Source organism: Polypterus senegalus, chromosome 14 (genome assembly GCF_016835505.1).
Source record: "Polypterus senegalus isolate Bchr_013 chromosome 14, ASM1683550v1, whole genome shotgun sequence".
Lineage (NCBI taxonomy): Eukaryota > Metazoa > Chordata > Cladistia > Polypteriformes > Polypteridae > Polypterus > Polypterus senegalus.
Window position 1 is genome coordinate 53676374 of NC_053167.1, and position 20699 is coordinate 53697072.

Consider the following 20699-nt stretch of genomic DNA (forward strand, 5'->3'; position numbering starts at 1 on the left):
TTCACTTCTGCTTCCCAGCTTCTCACATATTTTTTGTGAAATGAGTCTGAGCGCGGGGCAGACAGGGAAAAAGATTATCTTTATTTAAATAGCCAACATAATTGGAAGACGTATGTCTCCAGAGTAAAATATATTTAGAAGGACAATGCTTCTTACAGTGTCTTTCCTGCATGCAGCACCAAAAATCTCCAAGACAGACTGGCAACCTTCTACACATATACTAAATATTACTTGAGCTTCTTTAGGGCCATCCATGCATGTTCCATTACAAAGCTGCAAAACATCTTGTTAGGGTTTTCTTGCATGCAGCATGACATTCTTGTTTTGACACTAAGTTGTTATACACGTGAAATTTAAACATGTATTAATTAAATTCAATAAAAACTTAATTTAAAAAAGACACTATTGAAAATTAAACAACGTACCACCTTGGGCAGACATCCTCCTGAAGCAATATAAATGTCCCTCTCCGCCCTGTGCCCGCAGTTAAACAATGTTTGCTCCTTTCAACTTTACTTCTATTTTCATGGCTATGTATGGTGTGCTGCATTAAAAAATATGGTTAGAAAGTGTAGGTTAAATGTAATGTCCTTGTTATAAAAAAGAGTATGTGTTGAGCATACTTCTATTGGTGACTGTCACATTTTAAACATCACTTTGGGGATTTATATAAAACTTCCAGATTAAAAAAAAATCTGAATAAACATGTGTGCTCTTCATACCACATTTAGTGGCGAAGTGGTCACTAGCAAACCATTTAACATATGGTGTTAGAATTTAAGGTTAAAAAAAAAAAAAGTGTATCAAGAACCATATTTTCAGTTGTATAAGGTGGTCCAGATCTAATTATGCAATTTTTATTACGCTATATAACTTATTACGTTTATTACATAGAAAATCACCCGAAAAATCTCGGACCATCGGGAAGTGTGAGAACTGACGACATGAAGAATTGTCTTTGCGCCAAACTGGAATTGTCCCCGCATAAATCAAAGTCATCCAGACGATCTGAATCTGCATAATTAGATCTGGACCACCCTGTACATTATATGTGAAAGAGCATATTTCAAGTGACCTAAATCACTTGTATAAAGTGTAGTGTAATATATGCTGACAGTAGATGTGCTTTAACTCTGCAACTGTAGGCATCAAAAACAAATTCAGAGCTGCCATTACTTATTCTGTCCTCTTTCCCACTCACAGTGACATTCTCCAGCTGCACAGCACCCCAGGCTCATGAAACTATCTTTCAGAGAAATTTTTACTCCAAGTGGAAGGTCTGACTTGATGCAACTTCAGGTACCAGCAATATATTAATGTAAATGAGCCTATTCACTCCCGACGACCTTCTATGGTTAATGGTAAATGCTTGCTAATTATTTGAAGTGTAACAACGCAGTATGCCATAAATAGAAGAGGTGACATTGTGATGAAGTACTGGCACTCTTGCTTCCCAGTTCAGGAACACTGGTTTCCAATAACTAAGCTGTGACTGTGCCTTTGTTAGCCAGAGACACTTCAACTGAATACAGAATTCACATGGATCCATTGAATAAATTAAATAAATGAATGAGTTCAGAACAATTATTTAAGTGAAACCCACAAACTTGTAATTGACCATGTATGAGTGAGTTTAGGTGCTTTTTGAATATGCTCTTAAAATAGAATGATGCCACACCCAACGTGCTTCCTTGTTATCAATGCTACTTATTAAGGTCTGTGTTCCTGCAATCCTAAATTCAATTAAATTTGTCTGAAAGCAGATGGATGGATATAGGGGAGAATCTACTGTTAGGGATTTCTGGGTGTGTGCCCAGGGGCACTTGATGGCAAGGGTCCTTATTATCTTGTAAGTCAACCTCCCCGGCTCGGTGAAGAGGCTGATTGCCCACGTGCCAAATTCAACCAAGGGTAACCAGTTCCAAACACTCTCACTCTCACTGAAGCAATTGAGTGTCTTTGTCAACCCCCTGCTGAAATGACTTGATTGTCTTTGGGCCAAATTCAACAAGAAGGATCACCCCAAAATTCCACATTCTGCTGTCTCAGCGCAGAAATTGTTTGTTAAAAGTAAGTTCCTGTTAAGGCATTCTGTTCATTAAGTCACCCGGGTGCCTGTGGGTTTTTTTAATCCAGTCTTAGATGGAAATTTAAATCAAAGACAAATCATTATCTGGAAATGAACTTCTTCCTATCTTTAACATAAAAAGGCAATCACACAGCTGTTTAGTTAGTCTACTGCACATTCACATTAGGATCCAACTACAGACAAATACATTCAAACCACTCCACCACCCAGGGTACTAGCACAACCATAACCTTGACGGTGTGAAGGAGAACATTTTTGATATTATGGTCAGTAAAGACATAGATGTGATGTTTTTCCTTTAAAAGCACACACACACACACACACAAACATACATACATACATACAAATATATACAGTGGTGTGAAAAACTATTTGCCCCCTTCCTGACTTCTTATTCTTTCGCATGTTTGTCACACAAAATGTTTCTGATCATCAAACACATTTAACAATTAGTCAAATATAACACAAGTAAACACAAAATGCAGTTTTAAAATGATGGTTTTTATTATTTAGGGAGAAAAAAAATCCAAATCTACATGGCCCTTTGTGAAAAAGTAATTGCCCCCTTGTTAAAAAATAACCTAACTGTGGTGTATCACACCTGAGTTCAATTTCCGTAGCCACCCCCAGGCCTGATTATTGCCACACCTGTTTCAATCAAGAAATCACTTAAATAGGAGCTGCCTGACACAGAGAAGTAGACCAAAAGCACCCCAAAAGCTCAAAAGTCCAAAGAAATTCAGGAACAAATGAGAACAGAAGTAATTGAGATCTATCAGTCTGGTAAAGGTTATAAAGCCATTTCTAAAGCTTTGGGACTCCAGCGAACCACAGTGAGAGCCATTATCCACAAATGGCAAAAACATGGAACAGTGGTGAACCTTCCCAGGAGTGGCCGGCCGACCAAAATTACCCCAATAGCGCAGAGACGACTCATCCGAGAGGTAAAAAAAGAGCCCCGGGACAACGTCAAAAGAACTGCAGGCCTCACTTGCCTCAATTAAGGTCAGTGTTCACGACTTCACCATAAGAAAGAGACTGGGCAAAAATGGCCTGCATGGCAGATTTCCAAGACGCAAACCATTGTTAAGCAAAAAGAACATTAGGGCTCATCTCAATTTTGCTAAGAAACACCTCAATGATTGCCAAGACTTTTGGGAAAATACCTTGTGGACTGATGAGACAAAAGTTGAACTTTTCGGAAGGCAAATGTCCCGTTACATCTGGCGTAAAAGGAACACAGCATTTCAGAAAAAGAACATCATACCAACAGTAAAATATGGTGGTGGTAGTGTGATGGTCTAGGGTTGATTTGCTGCTTCAGGACCTGGAAGGCTTGCTGTGATAGATGGAACCATGAATTCTACTGTCTACCAAAAAATCCTGAAGGAGAATGTCTGGCCATCTGTTCGTCAACTCAAGCTGAAGCGATCTTGGGTGCTGCAACAGGACAATGACCCAAAACACACCAGCAAATCCACCTCTGAATGGCTAAAGAAAAACAAAATGAAGACTTTGGACTGGCCTAGTCAAAGTCCTGACCTGAATCCAATTGAGATGCTATGGCATGACCTTAAAAAGGCGGTTCATGCTAGAAAACCCTCAAATAAAGCTGAATTACAACAATTCTGCAAAGATGAGTGGGCCAAAATTCCTCCAGAGTGCTGTCAAAGACTCATTGCAAGTTATCGCAAACGCTTGATTGCAGTTATTGCTGCTAAGGGTGGCCCAACCAGTTATTTGGTTCAGGGGGCAATTACTTTTTCACACAGGGCCATGTAGGTTTGGATTTTTTCTCCCTAAATAATAAAAACCATCATTTAAAAACTGCATTTTGTGTTTACTTGTGTTATATTTGACTAATGGTTAAATGTGTTTGATGATCAGAAACATTTTGTGTGACAAACATGCAAAAGAATAACAAATCAGGAAGGGGGCAAATAGTTTTTCACACCACTGTATATATACATACACACACCAGAATTCAAATGACACTATCAATTTGTAATGCCGCTCTGCTGCTACATGCTCTTAAAATAATATTCTTCTAGGTTTTCAAAAACATGATTTTTCTACCTTAGTTCGTTACATGTTAATTGACCTGTATTCATTACAGAAAAATCACACATAATGTGTGTGTTTATATATCTGAACAGAAAGGAGAGAAAACAGAGCACTGCCTGCCAGTGTAGTTAAGCCATCCACTTGGTCAGCCCACATGCCAAAACAAAATTAATTACAGTTCATTACAAGGTGCTTTACGTAATACAAAGTGAAAAACGTCATACAATATATGGCCAAAAGTATGTGGACACCTGATCATCACAACTATATGAGCTTGGGTGACAACACATTCCAAAACCATGGGCATTAATTTAGAGATGCCCACCCCATGGCCATAACAGGCTTTCCATAAGATTCTGGAGGGTTTCTGTGGGATTTTTGTCCTCCTTTAGCAAAAAGAGCATTTGTAAACAAAAAGACCTGGCTCACAACCTAAGTTCCTGTTCATGCCAAAGGTGTTCAATAGAGCGGAGGACAGGGCTCTGTGCAGGACACTCAATTTCCTTTACACCAGACTCATCAAACCTTATCTGTGCAGACCTGATTTTTGTGCAGAGGACACAGCCTTTCCCAAACTACTGCCACAAGATGGAAGCGACAACTGTCTAAAATGTATTTGTATGCTGTATCATTAAAAGTACCGTTCACTGGAACAAAGGGGACTGGCCCAAACCTTGAAAAACAGCTCTGGACCATTATTCCTTGTAAAGGGTGGAAGGGATGGACCCCATTCTATGCCTCAGCCAGGAGGCTGGCATAACATACCAGCATAGATGGACTGGCACCCTGGTAGGGTTGGACAGAAGACCTTTACTCAGCTGGGGTTGGTCAGTATAATGAAAGGGTCAGGGAGTCAGCCTTTCAAGGTGGTATGCTCCCTCGATACGCAAGGTGGCAGTGCCCCTGGACCTGTGCACCCATTCATACACCTGCAGGTCATACAGGGAATTGTAGTCCCATTGGTCAGCCCTGCTGGGTTCCTTGGGTGTCACCAGGGGGAGCTATAGGGAATGGCTGTCCCTACTCTGGCAAGCTTCTGCCTGACCTGGAAGTGCTTCCTTCAGGCAATGTCATGGCACTGGAAGTACTCCTGGGTCCGGCATTAAACGGGGTTCCTCATCTCACTCGGGGAGTTCAAGTCAGGTGGAAGAGGACAACACTCGCCTAGAGGAGTGAAGGAAGGAGTGAAGAAAAGAAAAGAAAGGAAGGGAAAAGAAAAGAATTGGTTAATGAGAAGCATCTAGAAAGGTATTTTGTGTAATAAAAACATTGCTTTGAGCCCAGGACTGGAGTTGGTGCAATTGTATTTGGGATGGGCCTTCAACACCCCTTAGTGGCCACACCCTTGCCACCAAACAGTACATTAAGTAGTACGGAAGGTAGTATTCTCCTGTCTTCCACCAAACCCAGATTCATCCATCAGCCTGACAGATAGTGAAACAAGATTCATCACTACAGAGAACCAGTTTCCACTGCTCCAGAAACCAAATGACACTTGGCATTGCATATAGTGATCTTAGATGTGTATGTTGCTGCTCGGCCACGAAAACCTAGTTCATGAAGCTCCTGACACAGAGTTCTTGTGCTGATGTTGCTTCCAGAGGCAGCTTAGAACTGTTTTGTGAGTGATGCACCAGAGGATAAGTGATTTTCACAAGCTGTGTGCCTCGGCACTAGGTGGCCCCGCTCTATGAGTTTAGATGGTTTGCCACTTCATAGCTGAGTTAATGCTGGTCCTAGATGCTTGCAATAATAGCACTTACAGTTGTCCAGGACAGATCTAGCAGAGTAGATATTTCATGCACTGACTTATGGCAAAGGTTGCATCGTATGACAGTGCCATGTTTAAAGTCACAAAGTTCTTCAATACAACCTATTCAACTGCCAATGTTTGTTAATGGAGATTACATGACTCTGTGCTTGATTTTATGCACCTGTTGATAAAGTGTGTGTCTGAAGCACCTGAACTCAATACACTGGAGGGTGTCCACAGTGTTTCTGGCCATATAGTGTATTTGTAAATAGCTGGTAAACACAGTAATACACTGATTTCATTGACTGCACTATGGCCATAATTGTCTAACAAACTGTCATATTGAAGCACAAACTAAATCAAAAATAAAATAACTAAAGGTTTCACTTGGAAAAAAACATGAAGCATCTAGTTGTAGATTCAAACTCTTGTTCAATGATTAGTGCCTACGTTTAAATATTCTGTATCTAAAAGCAAGTTAAGTAACATAGAAACTGACTAATTATGCTTAACCTTTAACTTCAACAAAATTTTAAGAAATCAAGAGTGGGTATTTACAGTAATGGATTAGAAATATTAAGAACAACAAAACTACCAGCAAACCAATCACAACGTATTTACTTTAATTAATCAAACTAAATTTTCTTAATGTTGAAAAAGGATACAAATGTAATAACTTGACTACAAAAAATATTTAACACATTCAATGATGTATATTTTGATTAAAGATTAAAAGCAAATTTACTTTGTTGTTATTCAATGAAATAATTTCTATCAGTGTTCCAGCTGACCTTTGGTCAGTTTTCAAATAAAGAAACAAATTATCCAAAGCATCTCAGGTTGTTGACCGTAGTTTTTTAAAAATGAAAAAAGACAAAGAAAAGGTAGCCAAATTACAAGGCATCATCATGTACCTTAAATAAAAGTGAAAAAACAAAATATATATAACTAAAATAAATATTTTTCAGATTAAAAGAATGAAAAGATTATGTATATCAAACTTAACAATACAAGAGTGTATAAAAATCTTACCCCAGGTTGCTTCATCTTCTGCAAAGCAAATTTAAGGAGATAAGACAGCTGATCTATCGTTAACATTGTCATGGCTTTACTTTGAGTTTCAATGCATTCGGCAACTGTTATTTTCTGTGTGGGGGGGAAAAGTATATTAAAATTTTTTCCTGCTAGATATTTTAGTATAATTTTGCAGAGAACATCATCTAACATAACCTTAAATCACTATTATTCTATTGATGTCACGGGATATCAATGTGTCTATTTTCATGTAATACAGTTATATTGTGTTTTCCTAATCAAAAAGCACTGTCCAGATAACTAGCTTTAAACATATTTCTATATAAAGTAATAAATAATAATAAAATGGGCTATTTTGTATATTAAAACAATCAATGCTGTAAATGTCTGAAGGTTATCTGGAAAATCAATAGTATGCATAAAGAACAAGTAAAATAGGTCTAGGTGAATAAACAATGTAGTGTTATAATTTCTGTACAATTCACTTTTGAAGGTTTTTTTTCAGAACTGCAAATACACTTTCACCCATTACTCTATCTATAAAATGTTATTGTTAAGAATACTGCACCAACCCCAATTTCCCAGTACCTCACATTCTGGGCAGAACCAGTCCCCTTCAGGCTCAGCTGTCAGTTTCAGACACTTTGCATGGTACACCCGTGGGCAAAGCTCACAGCAGAGGACTTGGCCCTCCCGGTGACACACCCAGCAATAGAAGTCATTTCGGCCGTCCTGTGGTACAACATCAACAGGGTCTGAGGTGAGTGGCTGCTTCATATAGTAAAATGGACCATGTCTTAGTTCTGACTGAAATGCAGGCAAGAAAAACAAGTTTGGTTATAAAATACATGAGTATGATATTTTAAGGCACAACACTTACATGTGAATATCACCATGCAAAGGTGGATGTGAAATTTCATTTTAATACATTTCAAAAACAAAGCTGAAAAGTCTAAAATTAAATAAGGGATTTTCTTCAAAGCCTATAGTACATCTTAAAATAATTCAGTATATTTAAACTACTTCAGTAATCATCTGCATTACCTGTCTGTTTATAACTCAGTCACAGTCATACACATGAATGATCTCAATCTGAAGTCTATGTTTTTTCACGAATGCTTCAAGTCATTCCTTCCAAACACTAACATCTATATACATGTATTGCATTTCAATGAAGCATGAATATATTCTGATTGAAGCAGAGCTGAAGTTCAAGAAAATCATAAGTAATAAGATTTAAAAATATAAATTAATTTTCAAAAGGTTTGAAAGTTTAAAAAAACAAGTTTAGCACTTTCTGGAAAGCAGATAAACAAGAATGACATAGATGGAATTTAAGAATTCATGGGATGCTGATCTACCATCATTAACTGGCACTATGAAAAACTGCAAGATATGCCATAATAAACAGCCTTAAAAATGTCAAGTAAATTAACTAAAGAAGTGATTCTAAAGACGTCTGACACATCTGTCAACTAGTCTGATGATCTAAAAATTAAGACTAGCAAATCAAGAATCTAAACATCAAGCTTGTTTGATTAACCCAATATTACATCTAAATGTTTTGTTAGAAGCTTTAAGTAGATGAATGGGTAGTTTAGTTTAAACTTCTTTGTGTGAATTAACAAGTGTTTTCTTAATTATGTTTTTAATGCATTTATATTATTGTTCTTGAGTATTTGATTCAGTGTTTTGAATGAATAACTTTATTTGATATTTACAGAAAACTTTATATGATCCTTGAGTATTCTCAGGTATCTATTCTATACAAACTGGTAGGCTTGCAAAGTCCAATACTGAGCACTTGTACACTCAGATCCATCTTCACAATTAAAAATGGCTTTAAATAAAGAAGCATGCACTGAATCAAATAGTGAAAAAACAGGTGGAAAAAAAAAACATGCTTCATGACCTTTAAGATGATTACTAATGTGCTCTATTGATATCCCCTAACTTTATTCTCTTAATTTATGCTGAAAACAGATGCATCTACAGTACCGGTCAAAAGTTTTAGAACACCTCAGTTTTTCTTCATATTTAATCAGTTTGAAAAGATAAACAGTAAACTGCCAGAAGTTTAAATTTAAAGTTTAGTTTAGCAAAAACTGACAAAAAAGGACATTTCAGAATATTAGAAATTGACCTTCTTCAGGGAACAACTAATAGGTTGCAACCTACAAGTTGAAGCAAATGATTTATCACAGGTATCCCAACTTCTGTTGATTACATAAAAACCCTCTGTCTGTCATAAAGACCATGTTACTACATCTTCTGAAGTACTTACTGGATCTATATTACACTGTAGAAAGTTGTAAATTTCAGTAATAATAGCAAGAAAATGGCAATTAATAAATGAAATGGGACAGAGCATTATTACCCTTAGGTAATTAGGCCTTTCATTGATTTGTTTTGCAGTTTTTTCTCAAAGTATCAGTGAGTACAGTGCCCTACACAATCTTAAGGCAATTGGAACTGGAAGAAGCTCTTATAGGAAATAATCTGGCAGATCCAAAGTAACAACCCAATCAGAAGACAAGTTTCTGAGAGTCACCAGCTTACCAGTGGTTGGAAAAAAAAAGCCTCAGTTTCTACCGTAAAGAGGAGACTTTGTGCTGATAGTTTGACAGGGTGAGTGGCAATAAGAAGGCCATTCCTTAAAGGACAAAATAGCTGTACACTACTGCAGAGTGGAAAAAAGTCCCATGGATCCGATGAATCGAAACTTGAAATCTTTGGTTCATCACGCAGGGTATTTGTACATCATTGAGTTGGTAAAAGGATGGTTCCTCAGTGTGTGACACCGACTGTCAAACATTGAGAAAGGAAGTGTGGTGGGCTGGGGTCCTTTTGCTGGAGACAGAGTTGGTGACTTGAAAAGAGTGGCTGTCATTCTGAATCAAAAGGGTAACCACAGTTCGGCTGTTATAGAAAGGGTGGCTACTTTGATTAATCAAAAATGTGAATAAAATTTTATACACTTACTGATTCCATGACTTGTTTTTTTTATTTGCTATTGTTTATTTGCTCTATGCTGTGACTTCATTAAACTGAAATCATTTCCATAAAAGCAGAAAAAAAACTGAAGTGTTCCAAACTTTTGACTTGTAGTATGTTTGACAGAAAATAACATCCTACAATGAATTTTAGTTGGACACCACTACTGAGAGAAAAGAGTTAAACGGTCATGGAGCGTGAAGTCTTTCCCATGAAATATGCTTCTAATGCAACCCTGAGCTGGGAATTTAATTCTGATCAAAATCTATATTCCACTGCAGTGAATGCCTTCTAACCAGCAGTTCAGTAAGTTCCCTTGCTCTATCATTATCAGAGAAGGGTAAACCCATATTATAAGGCACTAATTCCAGGTTGGTCTATAAACGTCTCTTTGAAGATATGTCCAAGAAAAGTAGACAACAACAATGTACGGGACAATACTATTTAAATTATAATTAAACATCTAACGAAGAACTATAGAGAGAGTTGATAAGTGAGATACTTTAACTTGCAATAGGGTAGAACACTACTGATGATGACAAAGTATTTACTTTCTATCTGATGACTGACCTCTGCAAATTGAAAACTTTTTGTCCCTAATGCAAACCGTTGGTTTGTCAGTAGGTTGTAACACTCAAAAGTTTAACGTGCAACTTAATAGGTGCTGCACTAATTAAATGTTATTTTTCAAATCAACAGGAAAAACTACATGCTAATATGACATCAGATAAACTGTGTATTAAGCCTTAATCAAAAAAGTGCAGGTTAAACAAGCAAGCTTCACTACAAAAACATGATTTTCTACTCTTCTTTGGGTCAGTATGCTATACTGAAATATGCAGCTATACAAAGCTAAGCTACCAACAGGAGATCTAATTACTATCACAACCTTTAACTCTATTTTATTCAGTGATTAGGGGCTCTTTTATATTGCATACCAGCAGAAATAGAGGGTTGCAAAGAGCTGTACAAAAACACAAATCAAGAGAATAAAACTGAACTTAATCACAAAATCTTCACATTTACAGCCAATTCTGCAAGCCAGCAACACTAAACAAAACTGTGCTGTTTTAACTTTGCACAAAATACCTGTTTTAATGATAATTTAATATTTTTATTAGTAGTTGTCTACCATTTTAATAACAATAAATATGCATTGATATATTTAAAATGTCACATTAATGCAGGTGTGTACACATTTACGCTGCTCAAAAAATTAAGGGAACTGTTAAATTGTGACAGACTAATACCAAGTCAATTAAGCTTGAGGGTTATCAATCTGTGCAGTTAGGAAGCATAAGTAATTGTGAATCAGCTTCACCTGTTTGGAGAAAATGAAAGTGACAAAAAGTGCACTGGAAAGGCAACATCAAGACAACCCCCGCAAAAAAGGAATGGTTTTGCAGATGGTTACCACAGACAGTTGCTCTCTCCTTATCCTTCCTCACTGAGTCAGGAAACCTCCAGCAGGATGGCACATCCATACGTGCTGTCATAAGAAGGTTTGCTGTGCCTCCCAGCACTCAAGAACATGGAGGAGATGCCAGGAGATTGACCATTACACAATAAGAGCTGGACAGGGCAGTGGAAGGGCATCATCCCAGCAGCAGGCTCCTTTGTGTGAGGTGGAACAGGAGAAGCAAGGTCAAAATGACCTTCAACTGGCTACTGGTGTGCGTGTTTCTGACCAAACGTGGCATGAGGGCCCAATATTCTATATTGGGAACTGTGCTCACAGCCCATCACAGTGTACTTCAACTGGCATTCACCAGAGAATACACAATTGGCAGCTCCACCATTCTCGCTCTGTTCTCTTCACAATTAAGAGCATGTTCACACTTCAGACGTGAAAGAGTCTGAAGACACCACGGTGAACGTTCTGCAGCCTGCAACATCATCCAGTATGACCAATTTGGTGGTGGGTCAGTGATGGTCTGGGGAGGCATACTTTGGAGGGTCGCACAGACCTCCATGTGCTAGTACACTGTACCTTAACTGCTGTTAGGTCCTAGGGATGAAATGCTCAGAGCCATTGTCAGACCTTACGCTAATGTAGTGGGCCCTGGGTTCCTGCTGATGCAGGACAATGTCCAGTCTCATGTGGCTAGAGTGTGGAGGCAGTTCCTGGATGATAAAGGCATTGATGCCACTGAATTGTCTGCAAGTTCCCCAGACCAGAAACCAGTTCTGGGGCATTAGGTATCAGTGCTTCCGATGCTGCCAAGTAGTGTCATAGACTGTCCAGGAGGTCACTGATACCCTGATTCAGGTCTAGGAAGAGATACCTCCTGACATCATCCTCCATCTCAGCAGGAGTATGCCGATTTTGGTTTCCACTGACTGTTGTTACATCATTTTGTTCCCACAAATTACACATTATTACTCAGTAAAGATATTCCACGAATATTTTGTTCAACAAGATCCAATATGTATATTTTAACTGTTCTCTTAATTTGTTTAGACGTGTATTTTATAGTAAAAGAACAAAAATGTAAGGAGTAAATTTTAATGAATAATTCTGAAAATGTGCAACAGCTGTTATAAGTATATATACTTAAAATATTCAAAAGCATTTTAATTATGGCAGTTATATTAACATTTTCATAAAAGTTTGAATAAGCAAACAGAATACAAAAAGTCTAAAAACCTTAATTATATAGGTATGTGAGTCTAATAAAATTAAGCAAATTCAGTAAAAAATATTTTTGAAGATAATTATGAGAAAACGTAAAAAAATCTAAATGATAAGAAATGACCTGAGCAGATTTGACTCTTATTATTCACATGGGTTTAATTACTAGCCCACAATTTCTCTACAATGCACATTATTTTGGAATATTTTTACAAAATATTACAGTTTAATCATTTTTAATGCTGAGAAATGTCTATGAACATGAAGTATCCCTGCACTCTTTGCTTTTCAATAACCCTCTAACCTAGTTTTTAAGCATTTATAATAGAAGTCAGTGTTCAAGAATAGCATATCATGTCATTCGTCAACTGAAGCTCACACATAGTTCTCAGTACAAGTGCTGGTTAATTTTGTTTAATTCCATATTCTAAAGAACAGAAATTCACTTTCTAGCTGATGCTACTTGGACCTGGTACACACATAAGGCGATAGGTATCATAGTTTCAAGGAGAAAAATGAACTTAATAAAAATATGCAAGGAACAATAATGTCTATTTACAGAGAGGCAGAAAGAAACATTTTTAGAAGTTTGTGAGGTTAAGGAAAACAATTTCATAGTCATGATACTGGAATTAACTGAATAACTCAATCACTATTGCAACTTTATTTGTGGCCAATGACACCTCCTGACTGCACTCTCTCACAATTAAATTCTCTATAAAAATACAAAAACACACATGCAATTTAATTATTTACTGTATGTTACCATGTATAGCATATGAAGAACAATTCATTTAGTAGATCTTACAATAAGTTATTAGAATTATTATGTAAAATAAGCAACAAAGTAAAGTTTTAGTTTTCATGAATATGTAGATATGCCTGTTATATAACTTTTTTCATCAACTCTCACAATGAAGACATTAACTGTTTTTGCAGGCTAACGTAGAGGCATAAATTTGTATTCGGGGGAGCAGTAAGCAAACTGATAGCAGCAGAGAGAGTTGGGTTTGTAACAGTGTACCTGGCACTGCCATCCCTTGGTTTCTGAAAATGACTCTGAATTCTGGGCAATATCTGTATAAGGCAGACACAATCCAACTGTGTCTGCATGGATTTATTCCATTGGGGTCTCCTGATCTCTTTGCTCATAACTAAGAGATGATACTTTATCAGTCTAGTAATACACACACAGAAATACCCTAGAAGGAACCCAAAAAGCCCTGTGGGATGGCCTGTGCATTCTTGCACAGCCATGAGACCCAAAGCTCAATGCTACTGTTAATCAATGTGGAAAGTGCTCATGGGGATGCTTTTGACCCTAACCTAAAGATATAGTGATAAGGATACTTGAAAGATAGGTTTGTACCATGCACATAACTGGGCTGCCTAGAGTTGCTTGCTACCTTGTGCCAGATGCTTTAGGGATAGGCTTCAGATCCTCACAACCCTGAATTAGGAATGTCACAGGAAAATAAACAGATCGATAAAGCCTAAATGGTCTGCATATACAAAGTGTATGTATGCTCAACATCTATAACTATACATACATATACAAATATTCCCCCTGATCATAAACAAGCACATTGCTTAAGTAATCAGTATTTACATTATGTGAGGATTTACCTAGCAGCAATGTAATGGTTTTGTTCATCACATTTATTTTATTGCTTTCCTACATCAGTGGATATAAATTTGTGCATGTCTATTCAACAGATGAACTTTCTGTTTTGGTACAAACTGGCAATAATATTCAAAATGACATAACCTAAAACGTTTGTGGAAAATACCACGCAAGGGCTTTATGCATTAGATTTCTTGTGCTTTGTGCTATACTGGAAAAAACAACAGTGTCATGAAAAGTGCAAATCCAACCAATTCCAATCAGGCTTATTTATGTCAATGAAACCCAACTAAAATGACTTAAACAGTAGTTTGCATAATGAAATAGAATTTACACTAAGAACTGAATGAAAAATGCAACTAAATTGAAACTGAACACTTGAAAACTAACTCCAATAAAATGAAAATCAGTGGAAATTAAAATCTGTTGTTCTTGCTTTTTAAAAAAAATCTATTTCTGGTAGCCTATTGTTGGTTAATGTTTCCTCTGAAATGCAAGCATATGTGGGTGTGCACAAATAAAGTTTCAGGACACAATATTTACTAGTAGTATACAATGAGGCAAATCAGGAAGTCTCCTGTCAAATGCTTACAAAAGAGGAACAGCACAACAGTCATCTTATAGTAGTCAAGTACTAAAAGTTGCCATTGAAAGCCCAGAGGCAAATACTTTGAAAATTGACTTTAAAGTGACCCAATTAGTTTTACTCATGCCCTATCATCAAATGTTATTCTATAATGTACTGTAATATATGAATAGATAATAACAAGTGCATAAAATACAGTGTGGTGGTCCGATTTTTTTCAATTCATGGAAGAGGACACAGCATAATGAATATGAAAATACTCTTGATATTATTTCATAATCAAGTCTTAAAACAGGCTGAGGACCATGACATGCTAAGAACACACAAACCTACCAAAGAAAATAAAATAACAAGTGTCACTGGTCAACAAACTAACTTTGTCTTTGTGTAAAGATGCTGCCTGGCCACCTAAGTCAGTCTAACACAAAAATACAAACACAGTAATTTGCATTGCTATTTATTGAATGTTTAGGAGGCTGGGTGAATTACCTGCCTTCATAAGGCACTGCAAAATTTAAAATGCCTTGTGCTGCCCAGGTAAATTATCTGCTCCTTGAACAGACTGGCACTGCTACACAACTGAGACAGACTTTATGAAATGTTCAGAAAATAATTATCTGTATGGATGGCTGGAGCAAAAAGAGTCTCACTTAATATTTCATTGGCATATATGCATGTTTCTATAGTTCTTTTGTTAAACATGCATTTTCTGGTTATCATTAAACAGCCATTATTAAAGCTAAAATAGATAGATACTTTAAATTTAAACTAAACTTAAATGATTCTCTCAAAATAAAAACTAATTGAGCTAAGATATCAAACAAAAAACTTAAATAAAAATGGGCATAACTTAATAAATCTAAATTTACAGTAAGTAGAAATTGAAAAGACAGGTGAAAAAGGTATTGGAAAAAAAGAAACTAATTAAAAGTACTGAAACTAAAATAACATTAATTCCAACACCTATGCATAACCTCTGGCATGGAACTTACTCTATACACTGTATGTAGCATTACAAAAAGGAACCAAAATAAACACAAAAATAAGTAACATCTCAAACTTATCTAAAAATTCAAGGTATGTTATTGCATTGTTAATTTACTACCTTGCATAAGTCAGGATGTGAAGTACCTGAACATGAAAATGTCCACATTTTGTTCAGTTTTAGGTACTCTGAACTATTGACTTTATTAAGGCTACAGGGCTATTACATGAAAAAAAATAAACATAAACTAACTTTACAGAAAGGTGTTAATACTGCCTTCCCATATACACTTCTCAATGTAACAAACAACTGTAAAATGTTTACATTTTGGTAAAATTTTCCTTTTATGACAGCACAGAAACAGAAAGAAATTTGTCTAGTAAGAAAGGCAATGGCTCAACAAGGGCTAAGCATAAATGTAGGAAGGTACAGTGGAAGGCTTGAGTTGGCAGTGATTGGCAAACTGTCTTCTGTGTCTTTTGTGACCAAATGGATTTCCTGTACTCAAATCAGCAAATCATTAGGGCACTTCCAAAAGAAAACTTTGTTACATTAGATTATATTGTGTTTTAATATTTTATTATATAATTAAAACCTTACTAATATTTTGCTAACTGCAATACATTTTTGATAAGCATAGTAACATATATGTGATTGAAAGTCTACAACATTTGTACTGCTGCTTAATAAAGAATTTTCCTAATATAAATATTCATGCTGCCAAGAATAGTTTTCTGAAAACTACAAATGCACCACAATCTCCCACATCTTACTAAGCAGATGACTAGAAATACTTAGGATTTATTCTGGTTGGATTTTTCAGCCACCATATTTGTATTAAAAGTCATGGTTATGTCCCCCAATTGGCAATTTATTTTTTATTTTTTAATTTAACTTTCACCACCTGTTTCACATCCTGCATAATGTTATTTAAAGTGAAAAAATAAATGCTCAGAAGCTGTAACAAAATTACCAAACTCATACCTGAACAAAGAAATACAACCAAGTTTAACCATTAGTTTAGGGAAGCTTCAATTCTTTATTGAACTCTGGTAAACAAAACACTCTTTATAGATACCTGTTCTTTGTTGTTGCTGTTAACTAAGCCAGGTTTCTTTTTTTTCTTTATAGGGCTTGCAGAGCTATCTGAAGGAGAGTGACCATTAGATGAATGTTGGGGACTTGGGAGTTTTCTTTTCTGTGCTGCTCTTTCTGCTGAGCCTGGATCTGAAACTAAAATAAAACAAAAGGACCAACATCATCACATATAAATTCATATACTCTCTTTACAAGTGTTAGTTTAGCTTCTTTATTTCTATTTTTTGGATAAAAACCACTAAGCCTCTTCTGGGCAATAGCTATGGGGCATAAACCAAAGGTTCTGGTTCTGGCTTTGTGATGTCTATTTTTGATTCTTCCAGCAATTTTAAACCATAACTTCATTAAAGAACAATTCCTGTTATCTGTCAGAAAAATAAAATATGGGGAAACCACTAACTGTATTATCCTCCTTGGCATTAATTCCGAGCATGACTCAAACTCAGGATTTTATGTAAATTCGGTTAAACCCAAGAAATGTAATGATCAGCTTTACAGTGTTAAGCCAGAATAACTCTTGTGACAGATTTTTGCTGACATCTATTGAATAAAACAACATTGTGTTGCAAAAGAAATCAGGAATATTTCTATGCATTCTGCCACTTTATGATAATTCATCAATATTCACAAGAAGGGGGAAGCCTTCAATAAAAAACACAATGGCACACGAAAAGCCATAAAGTCAGTTTTTTAACAAACTGAAACTGAACCATGGGTCGAACTGAGCGACAATGATGATGATATGAATTGGTCATCAAACATCTCTTGGGTAAATTGTGATCTGCCAAGCCTCAGTGGTGTCCATGTTTGGTGTCAGTTTCATACTACTGCTGACAATCTGGCAGCTCCTCGTTGCCCATTTACAGGTAGCCCCAGTCTAAAGATATCTGTTGATCATGATTATCTGGACTATTTACAATTTGTTGATGATAGCCTGGTGGAGAAAATAGTTCTTCAAAGAACCCACTATGCTAAGCAATATTGGAAAAGTCACGGTAAACCATTTGCTTGTCGCAGTTGCTGGCATCCTATCATACCAGACAATATGTTGGGAGTTTTTAAGTCTCCTAATTCTGCAGAGTATAGTGGGTAAATCAGTCCAGAGATGTCACTGGTCCATAAACTGGTTGCTGCAGATTCCATCTTCAGTAAAGCTACGAGCGTCACTTTTTTCTCATTATAAAATACCTGTATGTTACTTATAACAATAACTATTATTGAAGCCATTCACCTAGTACTGAAACTGAAAAAACTGGGATGTTTATCAGGCAATCATCAAACATATTCAGAAGGTCACATAAATATCGAAAAAAGTCTCTTTGGTTACAAGAGAATGCTGTCATGTATATACTACATCGCATTCAAACGGGCATGATTCAGTATCAAGTTTTACATACTGTGCAAAGCAAGTTCTTGGTACATCTGGAACTCAATATTCTATACCAGCAAAGGGACCAAGTAGGATGGCAATTACAGTCAATACAGCATCACTACATTATCTGTGCTGTCACTGATGGACCGTTTTATTTAACAAGTTTAATGTATAATGATTGACAGTGTCTATACCTCACTTGAACTGCTTGAAATTTTACTTCAAAGAAAACGAATAGATACGGCATTGTATGAACAACCCTCCGTGATATGGTGACTCTAGCCATGTGAATGCGTCAAGCAGCGTGGTGCTGTAGCTGTGTGGCAAAAATGAAAAATAATTATGATCGAGTGGAGAACAACACTATTCAAAATGCAGCAACTGTTGACATTCATATCAGGGAAAATGTGAAAAGTTATTAAACCTTGAGCTGTGGTAGGGTAGCATAATACAATGAGTGGCGTCGATCGTGTAGGTCAAGCACTGACATTCTACCCTTTCATGAGCAAGCAACTGAAAAAATATTACAAAATTATCTTTCAACATCTGTTCGAATAGTACCTATGTGCACTGATGACTGTTTCAAAACAAATCACACAAAGCATGAATACTAAATCTGTACCAGTACAATATGACAGATGACGCTATACTAACTTTCCTACATTAATTATGTTTACTTGTTGTTATTTACAGGTTTCTGTTATACATAATAACAGTTTTTGTGTTTGAAAAAAAATTAATGCAACTGGCTTTTTTCCCTGGGGGTAAACATAATGTTAAGGAGGTTAATGACATTTTTTTCATGTCTTACACAATTTTTGTTTTCTTCCTTGATTCCCAGTTTAATTCCTTGGATCTTGAATTCCAATGCATATCAGTAAAATTAGCTATATTGATTTCAAAACTAAGATGTGACATGTTACTTTGTTGCTGTGCTAATGCTTGTGGAATGTTGCATAAATACCTTTCACAAATTGCTAGCCCAAGGAATATTCATGGGTTGCGGTGTGTGTGTGCAAAGTCAAAAAATAGTTGGACAAAATAAAAAACAAATACTAGAATCCTCAAGCATGATTCCAATATTTAGATCAGTAAATCAGTCATATGACTGGATTACACATTACACAACTTGAAGACTATCTTGCTAAATGTAGGCTGGAAAAATGAATCTTCTGTCCATCAAAGCCAATGGGAAAATTATTAGGTCTAGTTTCCACCAGATGCAACAGTGCATCAACAGGAGTGAGAAAACAAGAGTACCAAAAAGAAAAAAAGACATTCAGACGCAAGGAGAACATACAATCAAGCTGATTAAAAGTTAAAAAGTAGAACTGAAAATTGTTAACCAAAAAAAAAAAGTGATCCAACTGCAAACAGTTGTCACAATATCCACAAAGTATATAATACCAAACTTTATACAGGGTGAGCCAAAATGAAGTATCAGATTTCTCAAGGTCATTGTGTGAGATATAGGCAGCCGAGTGGGTTGTGGTTGGGGGTCCTTTGATAGGCGATCCATTGTAGTTTTCAGTCAGCAAAATGCCTTTCTCCGGTGCATACTGTGCTTTCACTGTCAAAGCATTCTTTAACAACAACAAATCCATCATCACTACGCAACATGCCTTCCAAACGCACTTCAGCATTCCTCCCAATGGTGACGTCCCATAACAGAAAATAATTCTTCAATAGGTGGCTAAACTTAGACGGGTACAACATTGAACAGAAAATCTCCAGGCCGGCCTTGGACTGTACGAATGCCTGAAAACATCCAAGCTGTAAGGGCGCCAATTTTGCAGTCTCCTAGACGTTCAGTGCGCAAACATGCTTCAGCCTTAGGCATTTCCAACACGTCTTTAAAGAGGATTTTGCAAGAAGACCTTCATTTACATCCATTCAAAATGATGGTAGCACAGGAACTCACTGAGAGAGACTGGGAGAGCCGTAGAGAGTTGTGCACGAACATTCTGCAAACTGTTCATCAAGATGCCATCGCCATGTGCAGCGACAAGGCACATTTCCATTTGAATGGTTTCATAAATAAGCAAAACGTTCGCTACTGGGCAGAAACTAACTCTTGTGAACTTCATCAGAGACCCCTGCACAGTAAGTGTGTTACAGTTTGGTGTGCCGTTGCAGAATTTGGCATTGCAGACCCTTACTTTTTTGAGGAGGGAGGATCAACAGTCACCGTCACTTCAAAGCATTACATTGAAATGCAAGAAAATATTTGAGGCCCCAACTGGAAGAAATGGATGTGGTGGATGCCTAGTTTCAATAGGATGGAGCAATAACTCATATAGCATGGAGATCCATGCAAGTTTTGCGGGAGATGTTTCTGGGGAAGCGGATCTCCTTGCGCGGTCGGATGGCCTTCACATTTGCCTTATCTCGCTCCATGCGATTTCTTCTTGTGGGGCTATCTCAAGTCGAAAGTATACAAAACTCGACCCCAAAACCTTGAAGCCTT

At 36.8% G+C, this 20699-nt stretch overlaps 1 protein-coding gene across 6 annotated transcripts in view; it reads right to left on the bottom strand.

Annotated features, from left to right (window-relative positions):
* Positions 1-20699, bottom strand: part of zmynd8 (zinc finger, MYND-type containing 8) — an 86445-nt gene that overhangs the window by 29195 nt on the left and 36551 nt on the right. For 3 of the 6 annotated variants that reach the window (XM_039735985.1, XM_039735984.1, XM_039735986.1), the window contains 3 exons: positions 16841-16995; positions 7530-7748; positions 6939-7052 (listed from right to left, as the gene is read on the bottom strand). In XM_039735985.1, the coding sequence (XP_039591919.1) occupies positions 6939-7052; positions 7530-7748; positions 16841-16995 (488 nt within the window). Of the gene's footprint in view, positions 1-397; positions 545-6938; positions 7053-7529; positions 7749-16840; positions 16996-20699 lie in introns of those variants that run through there. The other 3 variants (XM_039735988.1, XM_039735989.1, XM_039735987.1) reach the window with 3 other exon arrangements.